Source organism: Ailuropoda melanoleuca, chromosome 10 (genome assembly GCF_002007445.2).
Source record: "Ailuropoda melanoleuca isolate Jingjing chromosome 10, ASM200744v2, whole genome shotgun sequence".
Classification (NCBI taxonomy): domain Eukaryota; kingdom Metazoa; phylum Chordata; class Mammalia; order Carnivora; family Ursidae; genus Ailuropoda; species Ailuropoda melanoleuca.
Window position 1 is genome coordinate 39,564,679 of NC_048227.1, and position 25,312 is coordinate 39,589,990.

Genomic DNA, 25,312 nt, shown 5'->3' on the forward strand with positions numbered 1-25,312 from the left:
GCAAAACACAGACACACGAAACGAGAACCCTGGGTGGCTGAAAACTAAAGGTAAGAAAGGAAGAAACTGAAAGCGCCCTTTGCAAACTCCGACAGGTGTATCCGTGGGCCGTGCCGGGGCCTGGGAGGCAGGCGAGCCCTGCAGGCCTGGGTCCCGCCGCGCACTCGCCCCTGCGTCGCAGCCTCCGAGCTGTAGGGGCCGCTGTGGCGCTGAGCCTTCTGGGTGCGCTGGGCCGCTCTGTCCCGCAGGCGGAGACGAAGGCGGCTGAGAGGACGGTTAGGGGAGGTGACCTCGCTCGCGGCAGGTGAGCGGTGGCGGCTGACGTGGGGGAACAGGGCGGCTTCCCCACCACGCTCTGGTCTCTGGCTTTGGCTCGGCGGCCGAACTGCGGGCCTCGCTCCCAGGGGCGTCGGACCTGACGGCGTTCTCCCGAGCTCCCCGAATCGTCGCCACTCCGTGGGCGCTCTGAACCGTCTTTAGGATCCCTGGTCCCACAGGGCCCATTTCCAGCCCCTCGCGTGCCCGAATCCCGACACTGGTCAGGGACACAGGCATCCTCCCATTTTCTGGGCGGTTTCCCAGCAAACTCCTATTTAGAGGGCAGAGCTGTTGGAATTGTTTTCACATGAAGTGTCTCCTTCCTTCAGTAACTGTGTGAAAAGCCACGTGTTCCCCTTGCAGCGCAGTGTCTGGAACTTCACTGGATTCAGTTTCTTTTTCTGGAGGCTTCAAATGCATCTGTCGGAGTAATAGCCGGCTATCGTGTGGGTACCACAGTATGGGGAGGGGAGTAGACCTCGGTGATACTTTCCAGCCTCAGACTGTAACAGCCATTGTGAAAACCTTTCTCCCTTACTCGGGTACGGTACGTTCTACAGACTTTCTTAAACAGTGTTTATTTTTTTTTTTACATCAAAACACAAATAGAGAACCCATTTTTAAAATTTAAGTGATTACAATTTTATGTTTTGAAATTCTGGTGATAACTTGTAAATGCAGCACCTTATCGATTTTGGAGTGTGTGGGGGTGAAGTCATGGAATAGGGGTGGGCTGGAAATTGAGAGACCTGGATTTTCTCACTCCCATTGGCAAAGACAGTCCTTTTGGGTCTAGGCTTCTCTATTTAAAAAAAAGGAATTGGACTAGATGGTAAGCATGACAGTAGCTATCATTTATTGAACATCTGTTATGTCCTTTAAAAAGTGTTATCTCAGGCAAACCAGCCGTTCTGTGCAGTAGATAACATTGCCCGTTTAGGTGGAAACTGAGGCCCACAGAGGTTGTCACTTATTCCAAGACCTCCAGCTTATACGTCACAAAGTTAGAATTTGAGGCTGTGCTGAATCCCCTTGAGACATAAAGCCCTCTGATTCTATCCCAAACTTGTTTATTCTAATTTAAATTCTTTTTAAGGTGCTCTGTCCCAGACTTCAAATGATTTTCTTAAATATTAAGATAGTGTGGTATGTAAAACTAAAATAACAAGTGTATTTTATATCTCGCTAAAATATTTTGTCCATTTTAGAATTCCCTAAGTCTTAAAAGAAAGGCTTTGATTATTGCTAAGGTTCCTTCTCACTAACATTCTGTAATTCCGATAATTTTGTTTTGACATCTTCTGTTGAACTGCTGATTTCAAAAATGAATATCTGAAGATTAAATCTTTCCCTAAAGTAACTTGTGGTCTTTCTGTCTTGGTCTGATTTCCATGTACAATCTAATATAGATAGTCATGCCAGTGAATTGTTTAGTATCGGTTGCTAAATACATTCTGGATCATCCGCCTGAGCAAGAATTTTAGTAAAGGAGGGAAAATCATCAAAAAATGATAGTTCAAACTGTCTAGGACTATATTGTACAGCCTCACACATTGTGCATTATTATTAATTCCAGGAGGGCACCATTCTCACTCACACTTTGAGGTGTGAATGACCATGAGATGTGTAAGGAGGCATCCTTTCTCTCTGCTGCTTCCTTTTCCCGTTACATATTTCCTTCACAAGAGGGTGGGCAGAAGAAAAAGGTGAACTTTTTACCAGGGAGGGACATATGAAGTAAATGCAGCTTAATTTAGATCATTTTTATTTACAGGTAGATATGAAAAATCTTACTCTATTTTTAAAAAAATCTGTAAATGACAGTTTCATATCATTTGTCAATAAGGGAACAAGAAATGAGTGATGGAAAAATGAAGAAGAAATATGAGTAGGGGCTCCAGGATAGATTGCACAAGCCAAGGGTGGCCTCTTGGATACCTGATTTATTGAGTATTTTGCAAGTGGCCCCACACACAGACTAATCAAATTGCTTCACCAGGAGCAGTGCAATGCCAAGTTTCCATCATCCCTGCCAGACTCTGTGTGTGTGTTTGTTTTGTGTGATTGATTCCCTTTTTAACACAATAAATGAGGGGTTTTTTCCTAGCTCAGAAATAAACCTATCTTGAAAGTGAGTTTAAGTAGAGATTGGTTAATATCATACGCAAATAAGTAAGTGCTGGTTACTTGCAGTGGGAAACAAGAGTAAGGGGAGAAGTTGGACAAAGTTACGGGAGGGAGGACAAGAAGTTCTAAAGGAAGTGTGCTAGATGTTAAATAGATGTTTTTGTCTCAGGTACAGTTCATTTGGTGACGTTAGATTATTGCTGTGCTTTGAATTTATGATTAGTTCTGCAGCTTTTAAAAATGGAATTTATATTAGCTCTGCACTTGAAAATAGCTAGTCAGCTTTTACTTCTAGATTAAAAGTTTACTTTCGATGTAGATATTTGTCTTCCCCAAAAGTTTTGACAGTGAACATATCTATGAACAGACAACTAAGGTTTTGCATTCTATATGCTTTACTTATCCAACCAACACATCTTGAATTTCTGCTCCAACCATATATCTATAGCTCCGTGGGCCAGTCATGTGAAGAGATTAAAAAGAACTTTCTACATGAAAAGATTTGTGATGTTTTGTTTCTTATAGTTATATGTAACAAATTTTTGGCTACTAAAGCCCTTTTTGGACTCAGTAATCTATATTATTTTATTTAAGGTGTAGAATGTTTCTTTGTTCAATAGATTGTATAAACAAATTCATGCAATTTTGGGGAGAACTATTATGACATCTTAAGTGACTGTGGCTCATAAAAAGCAATAGGAGCCCCTGGGTGGCTCAGTCAGTTGAGTGTCTGAATTTGATTTCAGCTCAGGTCATGATCTTGGGGTCCTGGGAGTGAGCCCCTACTCAGGCTCTGCACTCAGTGTGGAGTCTGCTCGTCCCTCTCCCTCTGATCCTCCTCTCTCTCTCTCTCAAATAAATACATAAAATCTTTAAGAAAAAGGCAATAAAATTGAGCGGTCTTATACTGTATCTGATAAAAGACCGATATTTAGTGGAAAATGTTACTTATGTACTTTGCAGAAAGTATCACAAATGATGAAAATTGTGGTATATGAAATCTTTTCAAATGTAATATGGTAGGTAATCCCTTAATTTGTCAGTGTCCCTTTAATAAACATTTCTGGTGGCTTCCAGTTCAGGTATTCTTTGTCATTTCTGGTAAAAAGTTTAACATAAATAATGTATTATTAAGGTGAATATGGATGTCTTGAGATTTCAGTATAATACTGCCTTGGTTATTTACTTACTTCATTCATTACAAAGAAATCATAGGTTCTGCTAAGGAAAAGAGGAAACCAAGGAATCTTGCAAAAAAGTCATTACACGGACCCTGGGGTGGCTCAGTCAATCCAACTTTTTTTTTTTTTTTAAAGATTTTATTTATTTATTCGACAGAGATAGAGACAGCCAGCGAGAGAGGGAACACAAGCAGGGGGAGTGGGAGAGGAGGAAGCAGGCTCACAGCAGAGGAGCCTGATGTGGGGCTCGATCCCATAACGCCGGGATCACGCCCTGAGCCGAAGGCAGACGCTTAAACGCTGTTCCACCCAGGCGCCCCTCAATCCAACTCTTGATCTCAGCTCAGGTCTTGATCTCAGGGTCGTGAGTTCAATCCCTGCATTGTTCTCCACATTGGGGTTTGGGCTTCTTGTGTTGGGCTCCCTGCTGGGTATGGAGCCTACTTAAAAAAAAAAAAAATTAAGTCATTACAATTCATGTTAGAACACTCTTAATCCGTAGTTTTTACAGACATTTCATATAGGTTGAATTTGGACATTGAAGATCACTGCATCTCTTTGATTTGATTTGATTTTTACATTTTTGTTTTCATCCTTTTGATATTAAAATAGTGAAATATCTCTCTCTCTCTCTCTCTCTCTCGTTTTTGGACTTGAGGTAAGGATTGAATTAACCATCCTCAATTCTTGGCACATTTTAATCAACAAAGAATATAAGTGATTAACTGTGGTTTGAGGACCCTTCTGAGCTTTACAGTATGTGCCGTTTATACCCACCTTCCCCGTTACCTTGTTTTTCTTCCCAGTAAACAATTTTAAACCATAGTGTACTGAATATCTTTGTTTTAATTACATGCAGCAGTTTCTCAATAACTGAAGGAAAATGCCACCTTGTCAGTTTATGGTTAGAATGACTGACCTTTGTGTATTTGCTTTTTCAGGCATTCCTAGTATTTTTATCGAATGCCCCAGTTTCAAGTAGCAGTATACTCAAGCTGTGATTTAGTCCTAACATGGCTATTGTGTTAACTGTTTCCTGCCTCACATTTTTCTATGGGCTTAGCCAATTTACACTCTATAATATTGCTTCCACTTTAACGTTTGCTTCCTTCTGAATTTTCTTTTCCATATTACAGTCAGTCATGTTATTAACTTAAGTAGAGACATCACTGGCACCTGGCTTAGGCATCTGGTGACCAGCATTTGACACTTAAATTCCAAATGCATTAGTACATGCCATCGACCCTGCTGTCATGGCAAAGAGAGAAAGATGAAATGCGAGCAGTTTTCATAGAAGGAAATGAAAGCAATAGGAGTAGGTTGTTGCCACAATAAAGGAGGAGTAGCAAAGGAATTTACCATCCCTCCCCCTATATTATTGAAAGATTAGGCCATAAATGAAGAGGAAGTTAAAGGGGTTCTGGGCCTAAAGCAGAAGGAAATGCCAAGTCCCTATTATAGCTTTTTTTGTGTGGTATCAAGAAGTTAGTTCAAGACGGGGCACCTGGCTGGCTCAGGCAGAAGGGCAGGCAACTCTTGATCTTGGGGTTGTAAATTTGAGCCCCCTGTTGGGTGTAGAGATTATTAAATAAATACACTTAATTTTTTTTTTTTAAGTTAGTGCAGGACACAGGCACATAGGTGGACCTCTTGGTCAGCAGAAAGTGGATTTTTTGCCAGCCTTGGACATGATGAGTTTCAAGCAAGCGTATTCTGGCTGAACAAATTTCAGACATGTTATGGAATTGTTTCATAAGTTGTCTATAGTGAAAAGCAAAACAAAACCCAGTGTTCTAGTGGAGAAAATGAGTAACTTGCATACAGGAAAAATTAAAAAAAAAAACAATTGCTAGTTACAGTTTGAATGATGTTTGAAATGCTGATGAATTGTGTTTTATGAGTTGTTACCTCATATACTTCATGGCTAAGGTGGACTTTGCAAAAGATGTAAACAAAGATTGATGATTGCTCTGTTCCGCTGTAATGCATCTTGGACAGAAAGGGTGAGACTGCTTGTCATTGGCAAGTCAGTTTACCCTCAGCGCTTCAGAAATCTCATTTGGTCCCCTGTGATTACAAGCCAGTACATGTACCTGAAGGATGAGAGGTTTATTTAATGAATGACCAGGAAATGTTGACAAGAGAATGGAAGGAGCAAAACACCATATCCTCCTGCTGGTAGACAGTTGCTCTGCCTACAACACACTCCTATGCTTGGATCATGCACGTGTTGAGTTTTTCCGATTGAACTGCATGAGCCATTCTAAAGCCATCGGATGGGAGTACAGTTTTCACAGTGAAAGCACACTGCTGAAACAACTTTTTTTTTTTTTAAGATTTTATGTATTTATTTGACAGAGACATTGAGAGAGGGAACAAAGCAGGAGGAGTGGGAGAAGCAGGCTTCCCACTGAGCAGGAAGCCTGATGCTGGGCTCGATCCCAGGACCCTGGGATCATGACCTAAGTCGAAGGCAGATGTTTAACAACTGAGCCCCTGAAACAACTCTTTGTAAATTTAGATGGTGAAGAGAAAACTGAGAAAATAGAATGAAGCTAGCTATTGGTATGATTGCTAAGATCTTGTGGTCTACATATAGAGCCATCCACGTAGTGAAATTTTGATAGAAAACAGGCATGATTCCTATGGAATCCCTTGAGGTCAACCTGAAAGACTGCAAACCAAGCATGGCATTTGAAATAGTCTGGTACTTAATTGCTGTCTCCCTTAGTCTCCCAAACCAGTTTGATTTCAAAGACTTTGTGGCTAGAGATAGCAGTTGAACTATTTTCCAAAAGTTAGCAAATCCAAAAATTGTTATAGGAGTGCTAACTAATGTCAGAGTGGAGCCAGAAAGTGATGATGATGATGATAATGAAGGCGACAGTGACAACCGTAACATCCAGTGGATGATGGAACAGATAACAGTGAATATTTCAGAAGCCCTGGCGAGTATAGGGAGCGTTGAGAATCCTTTCCTTCAAGTAGGTGTTTCTGATGAGGTGTTTATCCAACTAAGTGGTATAGACGAAGTAACCCTTCAATTAAAAGTTTTGAAAAACAACCCCTGGTGGCTTGGGTAGCTCAGTTGGTTAAATGTCTGTCTTTGGCTCAGGTCATCATCTCAGGGTCCTGGGATTGAGCCCCTTGTCTGGCTCCCTGCTCAGCAGGGAGTCTGCTTCTCCCTCTCTCTCTGCCTTTCTCCTCCAGCACATGCTCTCTCTCTCTCTCAAATAAATAAATAAAAATCTTCCTTAAAAAAAGAAATAAAATAGTTAAAAACTGAAGTCCTAATTTTCTCCATAATTAATAAAGGTGCAAAAATATTCCTTTTATAAAGTCTGTAAAATGGAAGACTTAATCCTTGTATGAACAAAGCCCCAATGAGTGTTTAAATATGAATGTTTGACTCTTGTTTCATAACATTTACTGTATGGTAGGGTTACAGCATTTTCCCCAGAGAATGTTATTATATTGTCATTAATTTCAGCCTTTGGAAGATCTCTTTGCCTACCTCTTTCCTTCCAACCCTCCCCCACCCCTCCCCAGCATTAGGTGGTGGGGATGATAAGAATAAGCTTTTGCTTAATAGTACCTGGAAGAGAATATTCACAAAATATTGACACTCTAGCTGGGAGAACTGGAAGCCAAAAGACACATTTGGATTTAATAGGATGGAGTAAATAAGAGGAAAAAAAAAAGGATATTCAGATTGAGAAGATAGCAGACCAGTCCTTCCCAGAAAGTCACTGACAGGCAAATGAGGACTGAAAATAACTACTTGCCCTTACTGCTTGGTTGTCATGCTTGGGTTGGCCAGCAGAAGCTAAGGAGCACGGGCCGGTGGGGGGGGGAAGCTGTGGGAGAAATTGAGGAGTGCTAGCGGGCTTTCGGCTGTTGGAAGGTGAGGAAGAGAAAATGGGAGGAAATAAAGAAGGATATGGATTACCCCCGGCCCCTCCTACCCTTAGGACCCCTTTCATATAACAAGATACAATGTAACTCAGACCAAGGAACAATTCTCCAGGCTTCTGTGAAAGTAGGAAAACAACTTTTGCCCATTTTGCTGGTTTGTTCTAAGAGATGAGAAATAAAATAATTGTTTTACCAAACAAAATTTAAAGCACCATACAAAGTACATGTTATACAAAGTAATGAAATAATTGGCAATCACTTTGGTATATATCTGGACTGGAATTCAAAAAAATGAGTACAGAATGATTTTTTGGAAGAACATTATCAAAAAAAAATATGGTCATGAAGGAAAAAAAAGTTTGTTTTTTTTTTAATTTTTAGGTAATAAATCATCATTAGTCAAGAAGATGTCTTCGGCACCTGAGTCTCCTGGCTTTAAAAAGGAACCACCCAAAGAGAAAGACTTCCGAAACCCAGGACTCAGAGGGGCCCGCACAACAACCTTATTTCGAGCTGTGAATCCAGAGCTCTTCATAAAACCTGTAAGAAATATATCCAGGATAAGACATGTTCAGTTTAACTAGGCTATCAGAAATAGAAAGTTTTCATTTTCTTGTAACATTTGATTGTATCATGAAAATTTTATGTTGACTAATAAGACCTCTCTGAATAAAAGCGGGTGGAAGGAAAATTTTAAATGCTATTTCTCTAAATACACATATAAAACTATTTCGAGGGTATTTGAGAACTTTAACAGAATATAGTTACCCTTTAATAGATCAACTTCTCAAATTCCTATTTAAAATTTTAATAGTTGCACTAATTTGAAGGAAATATTTGTTGTTTGATCAGTTACTATCAAGTAAATGAGATCTAAACAAAATGAAATTCTGATCATTCTTACAGACTACAATTCTAGCTTTTATTATAATATTTTTACTTAAGGGGTATTGCAAATATTATGAAAAGTTTCAAACATACTCTTGTACATTGTAAGGGAGTTAGCTAATCATTTATATTCTTGTTGCAAATTTTTGAATATATTTGACCAATTTTATTTTTAAATAAATATAAATTTATTTTAAAATAAATGTAAATGAAATCAAATATTATACAATATATTTAAATATATTGAATTTGGTTAGAATATAAATAACATAATTGCCAGTGTAAACTGTTTTAAAGTTAAATAGGTCAGTTTAACAATCAAATCATTAAGTCAAGGTAGAATGTCTTAAAACCTTTGAACAAATTTGTTTTAATTGCCAAGTGCATTTCAAGATTTGTAGATTTAAATCCTTTGAGCTTGTGGGCTTTCTTATGTATCCATCCAAGTGAAAAAGTTTGACCTTTATTCTTTTGATGATTAGGATTTGAAATAGTAATGCAACAGATGTGACAGAAGCAGAAAATACTAATTGAAACTTGTATCACTACTGTGCACTCACACTGACCTTAAGAAAGGTTAATTTGTTGAGTGTGAACATACAAAAAGAAAGATCTGAGTTACACTATAGACAGGACAAAACATTTCCTTGGAATTGTGAACATCTTTTCCAATTTTTTTTTTTCCAGTTTCAAAGTTACATCACTTTGTCTCTTACGGTCTTGGATTTTTCAGCAGTTAATCAAGGTTATTATAACAGCATAGTATGTGCCCCAATCACTAAATTTCTTGAGGTTATAGACTAGGTTCCCAGAGAAGAGTGTATACATTGTTATTTTTGCTGCACTTAATATATGACGTGAAAATGAGAGGCTTTTTGCTAGTGATCCATGAACTCAGGCAAGAAGAGTAGCATATATACTTCATTCCTCACTTCCTAAGAAGATTAACTAATTGAAGGTTTGCCAGTGGAGAAGCTTGGATTCAGGCAAGTTAAGCAACTACTCCATGTCACCAGATAATGGTGAAAACTCTGAGCACCAGACCCATTTCCATGCCTCATTTCCCTCGCACCACTCCCAACCACCACCGTCCTGTAGGTGGAGGCCTGAGATCCAGGCTATACACAGGAGAAAGACTGGAGAGGAGAAGCGCGAGTCTTCTCTGATCTCTGAATTATCAGGAGCTGAATTAATTGAATACGGAACTGGGTAAATTATTATAATGGAAAATATCACCAGAGCAATGCTAGTGTGGTAATAAGGACTTGGTATGTCAAGAGGAAAGTGCAGTGGATATTTGGGTCTCCTTAAATTATGAGTCTTAATGAGGATTTATCATTTTTTTTTTCTTTGGCAGAACAAACCTGTAATGGCTTTTGGATTGATAACCCTTTCGCTTTGCGTGGCTTATATTGGTTATCTACACGCGACACAAGAGAACACAAAAGACCTATACGAAGCTATTGACAGTGAGGGACATAGTTACATGAGGAGGAGGACATCTAAATGGGATTAATAGTGCTGGATACCACAGATGGAGCTTTGTAAAGGGCTCTGAAATCTTCGAAGGAAAGACTATCAGTGCATAGTATCAGCTTCTTGTTCTGGAACGTGTTGATGAGGAAAGAAGGTAGCAGTTGCAGCCAGGCCTTGAGGCTGCAGTCCTTTACCTCATTCTTCTCCACAGCAGGAGCTTCTCAATATTGTTCTTTTATTAAGTCCTTGTATCAAAGTGCTAGGAGAATGGATATCATTTTAATTATTAAGTTCTATATAATAAAAGTACCCAGTGCTGTTAAATTTGCAGGGTGTTTTTAATATTTTAGGGTGAATTGTGCATTTGCAACTGTTGTGAGGGTTTTGTTTTGTTTTGCTATTTGCAAAGGCAATGTTCGTTTTCTTCCTGGCATAGAACCTGTATTTATGGGGAAAAAAAAGAAAGAAAAAATTGTTAATTATTATAAAACCTGCAGTCAACATTCAAGACAGATAATTTTTACAGAATCACATATGGCTCACATATTTTGGCACTCCATTTCAGCTATTTTCGGTCCAGAATTTTATTTCCTTTGAAAAGGTAGTCCCACTCAACTACTAACATGAACAAATGAGAGAATAACCCAATGCAATTGGAGTTTTTCTTTGAAAAAGAAAGTATATTATATTGAGGTATGATGTTTTTATTTGATTACAGCCAAATGTTATCTATTTTAGTTTTTGTAAATTAATATAAACATAAAACCAAATTTTCTTATGGTTATTTTAAAACTAGAACTATTCAACACATAAGAAAAGAAGGTCTTCTTACTCTCCTGGGTTTACCTTGTATAATTTAGATTTTTCTGACGAGGGTTCTGGACATGTTTCATTTGTAGATTTTTACCCTATTTTTCAAATCCCTGTAATTGGGGCTCAGTAATAAATCTCACCTATGAAAGTAACAATAACGACATTCGCAGAGTTTATCATAATAGTATGAGCTTTTAATTTCCAGTACTTTATTGTGGTTTTGTAAGATGTGAAAATGCAATTATGTCTTGTTTGTGGATATTAAAGAGCTTAACTAATTGATTTCTCTATATGCAACTAAATCAAATCTTTATTCCTGAGCCCTAAATATTTCTTTGCTACGTCTCTCTATATAGTACACTTCATCAGTTTAAAATGCACTTAAATGGTATAAAATGCCTTTTAATTTAAAGTATTATCTTTTGCTTTGGGTTTCCCAGGGTACTTTGGCTGTTAAACTAGAATTGTTTTATTTTCAACTTACGCATTTAATGTCACACTGTCATCTTTTAGAATTAGTCTATTATTCAACAAAATAAGTTGATATTTGGGGTGGGGAGATAGTAGTTCGGTGAACTATCCAGAGACCATCGAAGCACAGAAGGGCAATGGGAAATGCACAAAGCAGCCTTAAGTCATGTGACATCTGTATTCACATGTGTCATTTCTGCTATATACACTCAGATCAGCTCTTCCAATCAAAGTTGTTTGTCTTTCAGGGGTGTCTATTTGGCATGAGAAGAATATGGGTTGAAACCTAGCTTCTCCACTGACCAGTTGTGTGCCTTAGACAGTACACTTAGCCTTTCAGTCTGTTTCCTTATAGGAATGTTATGGATCCGACATTAATAGGATTGTGTTGTTGCTTTTGGTTATTGGAAAATAACCGTAAGAAAATTTGATTTTGTGTTTATAATATCATTGTAACATTAATTTACAAAAACTAAAATAGATAACATTTGTTGTAATCAAAAACATCATACCTCAGTATAATATACCTTTGTTTTTTCCAAAGAAAAACTCGAGTTGCGTTGGGTTATTCTCTCATAGATAATCCCTATCTTGCAGGTTGGTTATGAGGCTATAATGAAATATTTGTTGACACCTGTGCAGTAGATTCAGTAAGGTGCACAGCTGTGAAAAATAATGGGAGGGAACAATCACGTTGAATTTTAGGATCAAGTAACCTAACTATGATACTTTTTACAGGGTGGTTACAAGTGACAGCACAGGCTTTGTGTGCAGAGTGTGAAAGGCTGCCTGGCTGTGTGTTGATGTTCTCATTCATTCTCTAAGGGAAAATGCCACTTTGACAAAGTCTGAGAAGGGAATGGTCTGGGCATGAGATGTATAGCATTTTGGAGTCAGGGTTCAAGTGGTTAAAGGAAGGTCTTTCAGTGTGGGAATCTGGTTGAGATTAGGCAAACTCAGTTAGGCCTTGAAGCAAGTCTCGGTAAGTAAACCATTAATAAGCAGTAGGTGACCTTTTTTGCCCAGGGAAGTAATCTGTTCTGATAGAAGAGCTGTTCGCCCAGAGGAACAAGCTGGTCCGTTGATACATTGATTTTCAAGAATTTCCTGAATAAACAGTGAAGTTATTTATTGATTTGTAGCCTTATCCTCCATAGGGTGACCAATCTTTCCTACTTTTTCAGGCGTGGAGGTGGTTCTTGGGATGCAGGAATTTCCATTTTTAAATAAGGACAATAAATTACTTAACTATGTGTTTTAAAAAACCAGGCTTTAAAAAAATCTGACTGAAGGAGTGCTGACTAAAGGAAAGTAATTTTTCCTTTAAGATAACTGTGATGTTTCCCAGTTTTATTGCCATGACACCAAAACATCACATTTGTAGATAACCTGAGAAAAGATTAAGTTCTCTCCTTTGCTGGCCTGAAAGAGATCAGTTGTTGAAATAAACCATTTAAAAGAAAGTGTGGGAAGGAAGGAAGGAAGGAAGGAAGGAAGGAAGGAAGGAAGGAAGGAAGGAAAGAAGGGAAGGAGGGAGAGAAGGAAAGGAAGGGAAAGGAAGGGGAGAGGAAGAAGGAGGAAGGGAAGGAAGGGGAGAAAAGAAAAGAACAGAGACAAGAAAGTGGCTGAATAATGATTCCCCTGCTCCCCCCCCAAAAGATGTTCAGATCCTAATTCCTAGAACCTGTGAATATGTTACCTTATATGGCAGAAGGGACTTTGCAGATATGATCAAGTTAGGGATTTTGAGATGAGGAAATTATCCTTTACTATCCATATGGGCTTGATGATACAGTCACAGAGATCCTTGTAAGAAGGAGGCTGAGGATCAGAGGAAGGAGCAATGTCACCATGCACACGGGCTAGAAAAGACTACGTGATGTGAGACTATGAGCCAAGGAATTTGGTGGCCTCTAGAAGGTGAGAAAGGCAAGGAAAGACTCTCCCCTAAATCCTCCAGAAGGAACCAGCCCTGATAACAACTTAATTTCAGCCTTGTAAGACTCACTTTGGATTTCTGACCTCCAGAACTGCAAGAAAATAAATCTGTGTTGTTTTAAATCACTAAATGTGTGGTAATTTGTTACAGCAGCAAAAAGAAACTAGTACAGAGAATATCTGGGAAATGAATGCGTATACCATGCTCCTTTTGTCATTATTTCTAGTTGCTTTTATGAGCAAAGCTTGTCTTACCTAGCAACAGTTGCTAAGTAAGTTAACAATTTAATGCTAGAGTCTGGAAGAGAGCCACTGCTTAAATCTTCCCAAATCCAGTGCCCATACCTTATATGACAAAGGCTTTCGGTACCATTCTTTGCCATTAGGCACACAACTACTAACTAATCATGGCGAATCATTTCATTCTTACCAGCTTCTAACATTGTCCTAAAACCTTGAACCTCTTCCAGCTTTCTTAAACTTCTAGCTTTTCTTAAAACTTTTTTTCATATTATAAGAGCACTTTAACTGCACATAGTAAAAGACATCTAAAATTTAATTATGATCAGAAATCCAAATTACACAAGCTTTGTTTGCTGTGCTGTTTGTAATAAAATAATTCCACCAGCCCCTTTTGGGGAAACCTTCAAACGGATCCATGAATACAAGCCATTTAAGACACGCTTTTACACCCACAAAGATATACTGGGTAAGTGGATGCTCTTTTCCTTTGTTCTAATATTTGATAGCATTATGTGTCATTCTTTCTGCTATGTAGACTTTTATCAGCTCTTCTGATCAAAGTTGCTTGCCTTGCAGGGGTGTCTGTCTGGCACGAGAAGAATATGGGCTGAAATCTAGCTTCTCCACTGACCAGTTGTGTGTGTTAGACAGTACACTTAGCTTCTCAGTCTGTTTCCTTACAGGGATGTTAGGGATCTGATCCTATATTCAATAGGGATGTTGATCCCTATTTTCAGGTTGGTTATGAGGCTTTAATGAAATATTTGTTGACACGTAATAGTAAATGGGAGTTCTTTTTGCCCTTGCCCATACTTGGGCACCTTCCTTACACATAGGAGAGGAAATACCTCTGAGTAACAACGTAATAAGTGGGTGATGCTATAACCTTTACTAGTAGCTGGTGACATAAATGTAGGTAACATGGAGATAACCTGAGACTATTTACTGTCTAAACAAATCAGATTGTCATCACAGGTTTGTTTCTCCCCTTATTTCCATCGGAGTTTGCAATCTGACTTAGAGCCTTAAAATGTTTTCCTAAGGACTCTCAAAATACTTCTCTGATCCTCTCTTCCTGTGACCTGGTAAACTAGTGATTTGATTTCACTCCTGATCTTTGAAAGTATGAGAAGCTAAAGAATGGAGAGTGTTTTGAAAACACTACAGTATAGGGGAGATCAAATTGGAATTGTCCTCTACAAATATCAATACCAAAACTGATTTTAACTTTTAGTACGTTTAGTATGACATACTAATTGTGTTGTCTAGAATGATTTGACTTTTTACTCCCAGATCAGTGGATATCCACTCTTAGGTGTGCATTTATTGATTGATTCCTTATGCCTTTTGAGATATCTGAATCCAAACATTAAGTGGATGAATTAAATCTAACTAGTTATAAGTTAATATTTTTTATCCAGTGACCTGTATTTGTGATTAACTATTTTAAGTCAAAAGAGTCAAAGAATAAATTCAGGAGCATGGGGGAATGTCTGTATAAATGTTAAATGAATATTGCATAGGGCAGTAGTCCTCAATTTTAGCAGTGCAAACAGCTTTTATTTTTTGTGTTGTTTTTGTTTTTGTTTTAAAGACTTTACTTATTTATTTGACAGAGAGAGACAGCCAGCGAGAGAGGGAACACAGGGGGAGTGGGAGAGGGAGTAGCAGGCTCATAGCGGAGGAGCCTAATGTGGGGCTCGATCCCAGAATGCCGGAATCATGCCTTGAGCCGAAAGCAGACGCTTAACGACTGCGCTACCCAGGCGCCCCCATGGTTTTTGGTTTTTAAGTAGTCTCCACACCCAACGTGGAGCACAATGTGGGGCTTGAACTCAAGACCCTAAGATTAAGACGTGATCTGAGATCAAGAGTCATCCACGTAACTGACTGAGCCACCCAGGTGCCCCAGAGCACACAGCTTTTAAAAAACATTTGTTTTTACTACAAATATATAAATACAGAGTCATAGGACTTAATTTAATACAGACCCACTAAATTAGAACCTTCAGAATCAGGCTTCAGCATGTGTTGGTTTTTAATTTTTTATATTTGTTTCATATTTTAATAGCTTTTTATTTGGAAATTGTTTAAGACCCACAAGTTTTAAAAACAGAACAGAGTTCCCTTGTACTCCTCCAATTTCTCTCATTGATATCTTACATAATGCTAGTGTGTTGTCAAAACTAGGAAATTGGTATTGGAACAATACTGTTAACTCAGGTGTAGACCTTACATGCATTCTTTTCTTGGTATGTAGTTTTATGAAATTTATTATGTGTAGGCTTATGTAACCATCGCCACAATCAGGACAGAGAACCGTTCTGTCGCCACAAAGGACTCCCTTGTGTTACCCCTTAACACACCCTAACCTGAACCCCTGGCAACCACTAATCTGTTCTCCATCACTATAATCTTATCCCTTTGAGAATGTTATATAAATAGAATCATATAGTATGTAACTCTTTGAAATTGGCTTTTTTCCCCACTCAGCATAATGCCCTTGAGTTCCATCCAAGTTGTTCTTTGTATTAGTCTTTTCCTTTATGAGTATTTTTTTTAAAGCTATGCTGGAATCTTGTACAATCAGGGTTGAGAACAATTAATATAAAATAATGGAATTTAAGCATGAAAAAGAGGAAAAGCAGCCCACAGTTGTATCCCATTTTTATGAAGTTTTACTACATTCATGTAGACGCTTAGTCGCCTTTCTTCCTACATCTTTCATAATCCTATCTACACAATGTTGAGCCTGTGTAGTATATGTCCGTCTCTACCATAGTATTCACTGCCCTATGTGTTTAGATTCACTAATAATCTAGTAGCAAAGACTCTTAATGCCACCAAACATGGATTTTCAGTGGCAGGTAACAGAAACACAACTCAGACTATGCATAAAAGAGAATTCCTTGACCCTTTAACAGAAACCCAAGAGGGATCTGGTACCAGGGCTTTCGGTCTATCCTCGCTTGCTCTCAATGAGTTGGCCCGATTGTTTACTACCAGCCAGGCTTACTCCTGGGAAAAGAGTAGAAGTGTCCCACACTGCTCTAAGTGGCTATTACCTCCAGCTTAGAAATCTCAGAGGAAAAAGCTATGTTCTCCTTATATCCTTGTATACAATCCTAAAGAAGAGTTTGGTTAGCCAGTCTGGAACATGTGCCCAACCCTGGGCCAACTATTATGGCCTGGAGGATGGCGATGATATGATGGGCCAAGCAGGTTGGCTTCTGTGATTTGCAGTCCCCCCAGAACAACCCGAAATGAGAGAGGAACATTCTTGAGAGAAATGGGTCCTGTTACCAGAGGGAGAACAGAGATGCTGGGCAGACACATACGTCCACAGTGGCTTCTCTGTGCTTATCACCAAGCCGGACCCTGGGAGAGAGACAACGCAATATAGGATATGCTTTATAATTTTCAGAAGTTGATTGTCAAGACCTAATCACATGAAAAGTTACTAAGTCAACAAATCTAAGATGTGAGAAATAAATGGAATGAAGAGTAACTAGTGTAAGAGCTTAGACTGGGCAAAAGATGACCGTGTGTGTGCCATGAGCACTGAAAAGGCTTGTCGCCTGCACACAGACCTGAGCGACCTCTGACAGTCCGCTCTGGCAGGCAGGATGGAGCTCGGCAGCAGGTCTAGCTCCATCCCTAGCTATCTGGTACTGTGTAGTCCTCTCACCTCTTTAGGCTTTTATTTTCTTGTCCGAGTAGGGAGGCTATTATTATGGGAATATTATCATGTGGAAATTAAATGAGATCAGTGACCGAGAAGTACTGAACACATTTACTCACTCCACAACTGAAGCAGCTGAACCAGAACGCCTACACATGAAGAAAGGCATGCACCAGAGTGAAGAGAGCATTCTGCTACCCCTTCCCTGAGGGAGGGAATGCCGGCACCCAGATTGGAGCAGAGAGAGGAGAGCAGGGTAATGTGCTGATATCACTTGAATATTCTCTCACTCTTTTGCTCTGGGATCGCAGAATGCGCTCTTTTCTGCCATTTTACTTCCCCAATTGCTTATTGTGTGGCCTGAGTATAATGAAGGGAACAGATGATCTCCAGACCCAACAGTGCTGTGAGCTCCCTCCTCATTAATTAGGGGAAAACTTACCCCTTTCATCGGTATCTTTAAAGAAAAGATTGACATCTAAAAGGCTATATCTTTTAGAGAACATTAATAAATAACTAGGTGATAGTGAAAAGGAAAAAAAACAGTCTGTGGATTCTTGTGATTGTTCTTCCTCAAATACACAGATATTGGGGCAGATATTCTGAACAAAGAAGAGCAATTTCAAGAGGCAGTATTCAAAGAGCGTATTGCAAAAGCAGAAGCTGACATATGGGTTCAGGTAAGAGAAGTTGGATATCAACCTCAATGCACCTTTTAGTTCTTTCACTTTTTGGATTTGTACAAAACAATAGGCGGAACTGATGTTGAATCCTGGTTATTCGTGGGACCCTGGGCGAGGTCTTCGACTCTCCAGTCTCAGCTTCTTCAGATGTGAAACAGGAACAGTCAGGTTCTATAGGATTGTCGAAAGGGTCCAATGCAGTAATGTGCCTAGCACACGGGAGGTGTTTAGTGAGAAGCAGACACCATTAGGAACTTCCTTCTAAATCACCCCTCTGTGTGGATGCCTCCTGCTCTCTTTAATCTCTTTGGATTAAAACTTTAAAAAAAAAAACAAGACATCCTTGTTGATAATTGTTTCATGTGTAGACGATCCATTTGTGCGGTGTGTTAACACCCCTGACCAAGTGCCTGTTTTGCCAAATTCTGCATTATGGCCTGCTCTCCTTGCTCCTCCAAAGTCCTTGATACCTTGTCCCAATGACTGCTGAGGGTTGTAGGGGCGATTTGAGTGTGTTGGGACTCACAGTCAGATTCCAGACACTTAACTGAAGCAAAATCTCAATCCTCCAGCTCCTACTTCTTCTGGTCATAGATAGAATAACATAAACAACTTCCCAAAGGGAATTAATGCTCTGTGAGAGCAGGACAAGCTACAGCACTTGGAACATTGTTTCTCAGTTTCTTTATAACATAGACATCATAGCAAAGAGTGTTAGAATTGTCCAGCACCCATGCCAGCACAAGCTTGGTGTTAGAGTACTTTGAAAGTGCAAAATGCTCCAAGTGCAAAGGGTAATATGAATAAAAGTCTTAGTAGTCATTTTTTTTTAAGATTTTATTTCTTTATTTGACAGAGAGACAGCCAGTGAGCGAGGGAACACAAGCAGGGGGAGTGGGAGAGGAAGAAGCAGGCTCCCAGCATAGCGGGGAGCCCGATGCGGGGCTCGATCCCAGGATCCTGGGATCACACCCTCAGCCGAAGGCAGATGTTTAACGACTGAGCCACCCAGGCGCCCCTTAGTAGTCATTTCTTTATCAATAATAGTAAAATTCAAATTAATTGCAAACTATTTATTATACACCCTAAGACAAAGCAATGCTTTTATGAATAATCTACAATTTGCATGTCAGCATATCTAATGACCTGGGCATTCTCTTCAAATTAAATAATAAATCTTCTTTCTGAATGCCTGACGCAGGAGGTCAGGGTTAGTGCTCAGCCTCCCTTCTCAGCAAGTTCCACTTGCATCTTTCCACTTCTTTGTTTTCCAGATTTTCTGCAATGAGCAGACATTACTTTGATAGTCAATCAAGCAAGAAATAAAGTGCCAAAGAAAAGACAACCCAGCAGCTTACAGTAAAACTCTCTTTAGCAATTCCCAAAACAGTGATGTTAGCTCTCAGTTGAAATGTTAGGGCATCTCGGGCTGAGGCAGCCAGTTTGCTGTGGGGGATCGGAGATGGGAACAGAGCAAGTAATTAGGGGCCCAATGGTGGTTGCTAATTTTTCAGTAAACATGAAAAATTTGTGTTAATAAAAGTTTATACATTAATATATAAATATTAATAAGTGGGCTGTTTCTTTCAAAGGCTGATGAACGTCAAAAACAAGCAGTCGAGAAAGCACTTGAAGAAACAAATGACCAACACAAAATTAATATTCAGATTCTGGAAGAGGCACACCAAAAAGATTTACAGGTTTTTATGACTGGTTTGTTGTCTTTTTAAGGGTACATAGGTTAGTAAAAAGCTCTGGCAAAGGAATAAGAGAAAAAACAAAATATGTAGAACCTTGATGGGTGTTTTTGGAGGTTGTTTGGGAGACCCGGGATTTCCACAGAAGAGCTGCTGACCTCACAGATGAGAGGCAGCAGTGGTGGGCAGGTGTGGGAGAAGCCCATGGTCTCTGATGTGATGAATCCAAACCTTTATGGGGTTTCAAGGCCCAAAGGAGCCACCCCGTCTGCTTTACCCATCCCTTCTCTTGCCCCAGCCCTTCTCTCTCACGGCCCTTTTTTGGGTCCTCAGACCTGAATGTACCACATCCTTCCCACCTCAGGGTCTTTGCCAGAATGTTCTAACCCCACTTCATGGGATTTAGCTCAAACATCACTACTCAAGGGAAGCTTTCCCTGATCAGCTCTGCCCTGCCTCCATGCACTGTCCTTGACACCCCGTCCTCTTTTACAGCGGTCCTCACCCATCAGCATTGCAGTTAAATAGACCGTGTGATTACTTCTGCCCCACAGACGACTGTAGCCTTCGGTAGGGCGTGTCTCTCATTCCCACTCTAGCTCAGTGTCCAGCACAGAGCCTTGACTTAGCAAGTGTTCACGTTGGAGCCGAACGAAGAAGTAGGCTTCTCCTGGGCTCTCTAATTGCCTCCCCTTCCCTCAATTTGCATTGACTGCAGTGTGAAGAGGGACCCTGAGCTGTTAACTGAAGTATTTCCTGCAGCACCAGCAGTCACAAAATGAGGGGTCCTCTTTCTAACCTGGAACTTGTTCAGACACACTACTATAGGTTGAGACAAACTTTCCAGGCAGAGGTCCAGAATTCAGTATTTAGTCCAGTACCTCAGTTACAAAATCTGATCAAAGGAAAAGGATATAGAACTGTTTCCACATGTCGGCCCAGGAGGGACAGGACAGGACATGGTGTAGTTGTGATAATTCATGGGCAGAGGCTGGAGGGAGAGTGGCAGAAGTCTGGCCCCCAGTTCGGCCTAACTTAATAAGAACAGAAGTAATAAACAGTTCAGGGACTACCGGCCCAGTTATTCATTGTTTCGGTAATGAGCACCTACCATAGATCAGATGGGTGTTAGATGAGATTAAATGGACTGCCCTTGTCCTCAGGAAGCTTGTTGGCAGGAAAGGGAGCTGTGCCGCAGGGTTCCTAAAGGGTAGTGGGGATCCTCCCTGCTCAGTGTCTGTGCACAACCTGCTTTAGAGTCTACTCACCAGGGAGCTTAACGTGCAGATTGCCAGGCCCCACCTGACCTGCACGGTCAGGGGCAAGGTTTTTAACCAGCAGCCCATCTGATTCTTATACGTATTACAGTTTGAGATTGCCAGTGTGTAGAGCAGAAAACCAAGCTATTCTAAAACCAAATACCATTAAATTAAGATATGTAGATCTCACCAGGTATTTACTCTTATGATATGAAGAATTTGGCATAAGGCTCAGATGCTTGCTATTAAACAAAATTTCAAGATCTTATCCAGTGGATATAGGTAGTATTTTGAAAAGATGTTTACATTAACTTTTTCAAATACAATAATATTGAAAAGCAAATGATAAAATGGAAGCAAAGGGGAAATTAGAATAGAAAATATAATGAAGTCAGGAGTGAATTTAAAACAAAATTATATGTATATATGCATGAGTTCCTATGCAGTTATCACTATTTGGGCCTTGAACTTTCTGGCAGTTACTGCAAATAGGAAAATGCCATGAATCACCATGTCCATAAGGCAGAAACAAATCAGATACTCAGAGAGGCCCAGATATTTCTATGTGTGATAGCTGAGAGAAACTTCTCCTAAGGGAGACATTGTGTCATAAATGTCTGTCAAACATCAGCGCAGTAAATATGATGGATTTCATAAGGCTGTTTCTTACAATATCTCAATATATGAGCTGATTTACTCAAAATGCATTTCAGTAAAAGTAATTTAACTGGGAGACTTTCCATTGAATAAGAACACTGCCAAACAGTCAGTTATTGAATTATTTTTGTAACTTATATTCCACATGCTTTCTGAGGCAGTAAAATGATTTTGCTTTTAATACATCATTACATAAAAGAAGGACTCGGTTTAATTCTTTGAATCCAAGTTCAGAACCCAGCCAAAATAAACGGCTGGGGTATCATTTTTAAATTCTGTGATTCAGATAGAAATATTTTATGATATTATTTTATCTACCGAGAGCTCAACCATTCAGCAATCTCAATTACTGAGAATATACTTGTAAACCTAGAAATAATTTAAAATATCCCTGAGGAACTTAAATAAAGGCCTCCGACTATAAGGCTAAAATATGTTCGCTATGCTGTTTTTTATGAAGTAAGATAAATGTTAAAGACATTTAGAAATATTTCCATGTAAAATGTTTTATCGTTAAAAGGTCCTAGTCCTCTCAGAGACAAAGCCTTCTGCATATGGAAAACCTAGCTGGCATTTCTAAACAGCCAATGTTTTCCTTAACATTTCTCTCTAAATACATGAACTGAGGCCACTCTGGAGAGATTCTTAAAGTTGTTTTTGTTGTTTTATTGCTTTTTAAAAATTGTCACCCTTGGAGTAGCCAAAGTGAGAAGTTGAAAACTGCTTCTCTTGAAAAAACTGAAGTCTAACAAATATTTTAATTGTTGAGACACTTTTTTTCTAAAAAGCTAAAGTGTTCCAGCTTCCATTGAGACGTAGAGTTCAAAAGAAAGGAAGAGAGAAAGCAAGCAAACATGTTCTCTGTGTTTAAAAGATTATACAGGGTTTCTGGAATGAAAATAAATTGATGAATCTCTTGAAAGGCCCTAGCATCACAGCCAGCAGTGAAGCAAGAAACTGGCATTGAGAATCCTGTTTCTGTTCCTAGTTCTTCCACTGACTCACTATGTGAAATAACTTATTTCTTTATGCTCTCTTGTTATCCCTAAAACAGAGATAAAAATTTACTTTTAAATGAAAGTTTTAAAACTCTAGACGGAATTCATTGCTCCCCCTTTCTTGCATTGCTACTAAAACACTCATTGCATGATTAAGTTCTGGTTCCCTCCACTAGACCTGCATTAGAAGGAGGATCCCAGCCTTCCTGTGTTTGTAGTAAGTGAGCCTGGCACAGTGCCTGGCACACCGCAGAGTTGGTAGGCCTTTCCAAAATGGTTACAGGGTTTTCCTTGAGAATCTGTTTCTCTTGAGTCCTGGTTTGACTGGTGCTTCCTTTCTTTACTTGGCCAAAGGCATCTACAGGTCCTACCCTGGAGTAATAGAGAACTTGTTCCCGTCCCCTTGGTGAAGGAGAAATGGCCCCTCAGTGCTAATGAGCTGGAATGCTCGGTTGGGAAGAGGACCAGCAGACAAGCTTCTGTGACTACAGTAATGGGCAACTGCTAGCTGCCTCAGCTTCAGGTTCTCTCCTACCCAGGAGACACTCAGGAGGCATAGTCATTATTTCTGTCATTTTTCAGGATTGACTTCCTGAAGGAGAATCATATTCTATATCTCTAATTATGTATAAAGATAACATGACACTATAAATGTTTGGATGATCAAGGAAAAAAAGACCTATTTTCCCTTTTTGCATATTAGGGAATATTCCGGTATTACCTATATGCTCTATAGTTTGCAATATTACTGGTATTAGCATCACATAAGTGAAAGTTTTCCATATTATACACGGTCTGTATTTATTTATTATTTAGAGAGGAATCATGGGTGGGGAGGGGCAGGAGGAGAGGCAGAGAGGGAGTCTTGAGCAGGCTCCATGTCTAGCGTGGAGCCCAAGGTAGGGCTCGATCTCACAACCCTGAAATCACAACCTGAGCTGAAATTAAGAGTTGGACACTCAACCGACTGAGACACCCAGGCGCCCCCACACTCTTCTTTTAAATCATCAATGTTCACAGGTGCACATTCCATTGGACTGATGAACTAGGATTCGAATAACCTCTTAGTGTTCATTTTGAAACATCAAAGCTGTAACATCTAAACCTATTTAACTGTTGCTTAAGGAAATGGCAGCCAAAACCAAGATAGAGGTGCACCAAAACATGGAAGATGAACTTCAGAGAGAACACTTGGCTGCGGAACAACGCATGGTGCATAGAATCCAGAGGATTATGATGGAGTGTCACAGGGAGAAGGTCCAGGCTGTGGAGAAGGCCAGGGCTGAAGAGAGGCAGATGGCCCAAGAAGCAATCCAGGCCCAGAAAAGGTATTCCAGAGAACACATTTGCAAATCAGTATCTTACTCTGGCCAAATCAACTTGGAGAAAGGGATACGGTTGAGGCACATAGGTGGATATTTCCCAGGTTCTGTGTTTTTACATTTTTATTATGGAGTACTTCGAACATAGAGAACAATATGTGATTTGTTATGTGTGTGTGTGGTTTAAAGAAAAATAGCATGAGTATTCAAGGACCTACCACTCATCTGAAGAGATTGAAAATTGCTCACACTTCTGACGCTCCCGTGTGTTCTTCCTCAATCACATTTCCTTCCTTTCCCCCCCCTCAAGAGGTAACTACCGTCCTAAATAATGTGCTTTGCATTCTGTATCTCCAGTTTTAAGAGACTGAGGAGAGGTCTCAAGAAATATTTCCCCATAAACACATAAAAGTCAATTTTCACATTTGCTAGCTGATATCATACCCCAGCATGAATGTGTTACTTTTGGTCTTTCCTTATTACACAAATAATACATGCTGTAAATGAAATCGACACTTTGGAAACGTATGGGGCAAAACTTGCTAAGTCCCGACGCACTGCTTCCCTACCGTCCTTGTCTCCCAGGGACATTCATTTTAAATAATGGGGCCCGCGTCCTTCTGTGCCCTTTTGATGTAATTACAGCTTTATATTTGTACACAGTCACAAATAATTTCTACATAATTCAGTTCACTTTTTTTAAAGAATACCAAAGTAACCATTTTTATGTATGCAATGAACTTTTGATGGAATTGGCCACTTTTAACAGGACAACACTCAGGATCCCTAGTGATTATTGGGACCAAGAGAAAAACCACAGTTTCCAGCTATTAAGTGACCTGCCCAAGATCACGCAGGTTCAGCAGCGGAACCAAGACTGAAACCTCTGTGTTTGGCCTTCTAGTCTAGTCTAGTCTAGTCTAGTCTAGGACTTGCCTCTTTTGCTTTGCTCTTTGACTTAAGGAACAAATCTCTTTGAGATTAATGGGTAAAACCTTCTTTGTTAGAACTGTTTAGAACAGGGCCAAAGGTCAAATCCTGTAGGAGGTTTATTTTGTAGATAAATAGGAGCGAGGGCTGCAGCTGTGACGGTTTCAGTGGTACCTTCCTCTATGCACAGACTATAAATCACTGGTGAGATGGAAAAGGAAGGTGAAAGAGGATTCTGGGAGAAAGTTAGAGAAGGAGGTAATGCCCAAATGACTTGTGGTCCAATGCAGTGAAAGGCGGTATCCTCCTCTCCCTTCTCCGCCCTCCATCACCAGGAACCCTGCCTCTCCTCTAGGGGCTTCTGGGTCTACCCCTCACACACCTGCAGTGTCTGCCTTTCCCTCACTCTGCTGCTTTCACCATCCGCCCCCACCTCCAGCCCTTTCCTCTAGGAGGATTGAGTAGAAGATTTTCAATGGCTGCCTTTTATCAAATCAGTTGACTAAAATTAGGAAACTGCCATGTCTGTTGTTTAAGGTTATCCAACTAGAATGTCCATTTTGTCCATTGATGTATTCCAAATGGCTGGAAGAGAGCCTGGCACATGGTATGCATGCATTAAATATTTTTTTTAATGATTTTTTATTATTTATTATTTATTATATTATTATATTATGTTAGTCGCCATACAGCACATCCCCGGATTCCGATGTA

The 25,312-nt window shown here is 39.7% G+C and overlaps 2 protein-coding genes across 4 annotated transcripts in view; both read left to right on the top strand.

The window, feature by feature from the left end:
• Nucleotides 1–233: 233 nt before the first annotated feature.
• Nucleotides 234–13,253, top strand: SMIM8 (small integral membrane protein 8). 3 transcript variants are annotated; one of them, XM_034670757.1, is made up of 3 exons: nucleotides 234–304; nucleotides 7,923–8,083; nucleotides 9,787–13,253. In XM_034670757.1, exons 2-3 carry the CDS (start codon nucleotides 7,949–7,951, stop codon nucleotides 9,943–9,945), a joined length of 294 nt encoding a protein of 97 aa, XP_034526648.1. In that variant the 5' UTR covers nucleotides 234–304; nucleotides 7,923–7,948; the 3' UTR covers nucleotides 9,946–13,253. The 3 variants fall into 3 exon arrangements, with proteins under 3 accessions (XP_034526648.1, XP_034526649.1, XP_019660932.1); XM_034670758.1 differs by having other exon boundaries at nucleotides 255–865; XM_019805373.2 differs by having other exon boundaries at nucleotides 255–860.
• Nucleotides 13,254–13,381: 128 nt separating this feature from the next.
• The window catches only part of C10H6orf163 (chromosome 10 C6orf163 homolog), a 24,552-nt gene continuing 12,621 nt past the window's right edge, over nucleotides 13,382–25,312 (top strand). Inside the window, exons 1-4 of the mRNA XM_002924697.4 lie at nucleotides 13,382–13,836; nucleotides 17,638–17,732; nucleotides 19,328–19,435; nucleotides 23,472–23,674. Of these exons, the coding sequence (XP_002924743.1) occupies nucleotides 13,689–13,836; nucleotides 17,638–17,732; nucleotides 19,328–19,435; nucleotides 23,472–23,674 (554 nt within the window). The 5' untranslated portion in view covers nucleotides 13,382–13,688. The remainder of the gene's footprint in view (nucleotides 13,837–17,637; nucleotides 17,733–19,327; nucleotides 19,436–23,471; nucleotides 23,675–25,312) is intronic.